This window comes from Hipposideros armiger, unplaced genomic scaffold, assembly GCF_001890085.2.
Source record: "Hipposideros armiger isolate ML-2016 unplaced genomic scaffold, ASM189008v1 scaffold_695, whole genome shotgun sequence".
Lineage (NCBI taxonomy): Eukaryota > Metazoa > Chordata > Mammalia > Chiroptera > Hipposideridae > Hipposideros > Hipposideros armiger.
This window is the reverse complement of record NW_017732045.1, coordinates 806,919-808,944: the sequence shown is the minus strand read 5'-3', so window position 1 is coordinate 808,944 and position 2,026 is coordinate 806,919. Positions and strand designations below refer to the sequence as shown.

Genomic DNA, 2,026 nt, shown 5'->3' with positions numbered 1-2,026 from the left:
GGAGGTGGCTTTTGCTAAAGGTTTAATTTTCTTGACCAGCCTATTTCCAGCTCCAATGTCCACCCCAGAGTCCTTGTAAGTCAGGCCCCTAAAATATTCAAACAAACAAAAAAACCCTAGGATATCACCTAAATATCAGGAAAAATCATTTTAATCCTAAATAGTATTTAAAGTAAAATACATCCCTAATGATTTTCACATCCCCTAATATGCTGGGCCCCCTCCACGGATTTTGATTTAACTCATCTAGGGCTGGCCCTGGAAATTGAAATGTGTTTAAATAACCTCTCCTTGATTTGACTGTATCATCGCTACTGAGAACTACAATACTTCTCTTAATTAACCCTTCCCCAAGTATTTCTCACAGGTAGTTAAGATATACTGACATTCTGCCAAAACCTTTCTCTGTTAAATTTTGGTATGGGATGGAAAGGACTGTGAAAACTAAGTCAAAAAAGTAAAAACTAGAGTTATAAGAACTCAACAAAGAATTTCCTAAATTCTAAAAATTAGGGTTATACTAACTCTGCGAAGAAATCCCTAAATTATTGCAAAAGAGAATTGTAAATTTTCTTGTAGCTGAAAACAGTAAGAAACAAGATTAAAAAAATTACGATAAAAGCAAAACCAGGTAACGGTACTCAGTGCATCATTTCCTTCTACATAGGGCCAACACACTGGAGCAGTACATTCAAAGGTCAAGTTTGTGAATCTGTAAATTTAGTAGTCTTGCCTTACGAAACTGAGAACTTCAGCCTAGGTGAATGCAGTGATACGTGAAGAAGTATGTAAAGTTTTATTAGAAACAAGGTGCCAGGGTACATACAGTGTTTGAGAGCTTTGGCAGTTAACTCCAATAAAGTTAGCAGTCCAGGGTCATGCCCAGATAGGAAACAAAGTTCTACTAGTTTAAAAAAAAGCCTTTTCTCAGTTAGCAGTGGGCATTGTGGCCTCTTCATCTTTAATTTAAAGAACTCGAGACAGTATTAAGACTGCAATGACTTGAAAGAGATCATTTTTCAATGGAATCTAGTCATTTTAAGATAAAAAATAAAAATTTGTACCATGGTTATTTTAATGTTCTTTCTAAAAAAATGGCAATCAGTAGGAGTACAGCTTGAATTAAGATGCTAAAAATTTCTTATTTTATCCTAGAACTTATTTTCATAGATGAACTCAATAAATAGTAACTGTAATACATACTTAAGAAGTCAAAACACTCATACTTGCAATTAATAGTTTATTGATTTTACAAAGGAATAGTTGTACATGTCAATAAATGAATCACTAAGGGGTCAAAAATACATTTCAGTAATAGATATAAATGTAGTGACAAGACTGCCAAAGTTTACAGTATAATCAAATTACATTGTAAAAGTAGATGACCTAGATTTTCATCTTGAACTCTTTGAAAAAACCAGGGATTAAGATATAACAGTAATATTTAAATATATGACAACAAAAGGAATAAAAATCCCTTTTCCCATCTTTATTGATAAATGACTGAAAAAAATGATCGTATATATTTAAAGTGAACAATGTGAAATAAATTCTTAATATCACTGTGATTTGACCAAACTTTTTAAACATAAAGAGCTACCATGAAAATTTTCCCATTTCATTTGAACATTGGAACTAGTTTTGAATCAGACTAAACGCAAATCAAAATCAGATCAGTCCCACAGAGAGAAAAGAATACAGAATGCCTAGTATAGGGTTAAAGAATTTTCTATTTAGGTATATGTGCCAGTTTTGAAGTGGTGCTTTAATCACCTTGGTAAGAAATTTACCTGGGCTGCTGCAGGAAGGCTATGGCCCGATAGCCAATGTCTTTCCTGTAAATGGCTCCCTCAAACTTTATAACAGATAGTCCTTTCTTGGCATCTTCAAGGGCCGAGATGAGATTTTCCCGGATGGCCGTTACAGTAAGGACTCTGCCACCATTAGTCACCACTTTGCCATCTTTTAGGGCAGTGCCAGCTTGGAACACCTCCAGTCCTAAAGCTTGAGCCTCAGGAAACCCTGT

General features: G+C 34.6%; 1 protein-coding gene across 1 annotated transcript in view; it reads right to left on the bottom strand.

Moving 5' to 3' along the window:
• The window catches only part of GART (phosphoribosylglycinamide formyltransferase, phosphoribosylglycinamide synthetase, phosphoribosylaminoimidazole synthetase), a gene marked incomplete at its 3' end in the record, with an annotated part of 53,774 nt that overhangs the window by 19,604 nt on the left and 32,144 nt on the right, over positions 1–2,026 (bottom strand). The window contains 1 exon segment of the mRNA XM_019626945.1: positions 1,774–2,022. Within this exon segment, the coding sequence (XP_019482490.1) occupies positions 1,774–2,022 (249 nt within the window).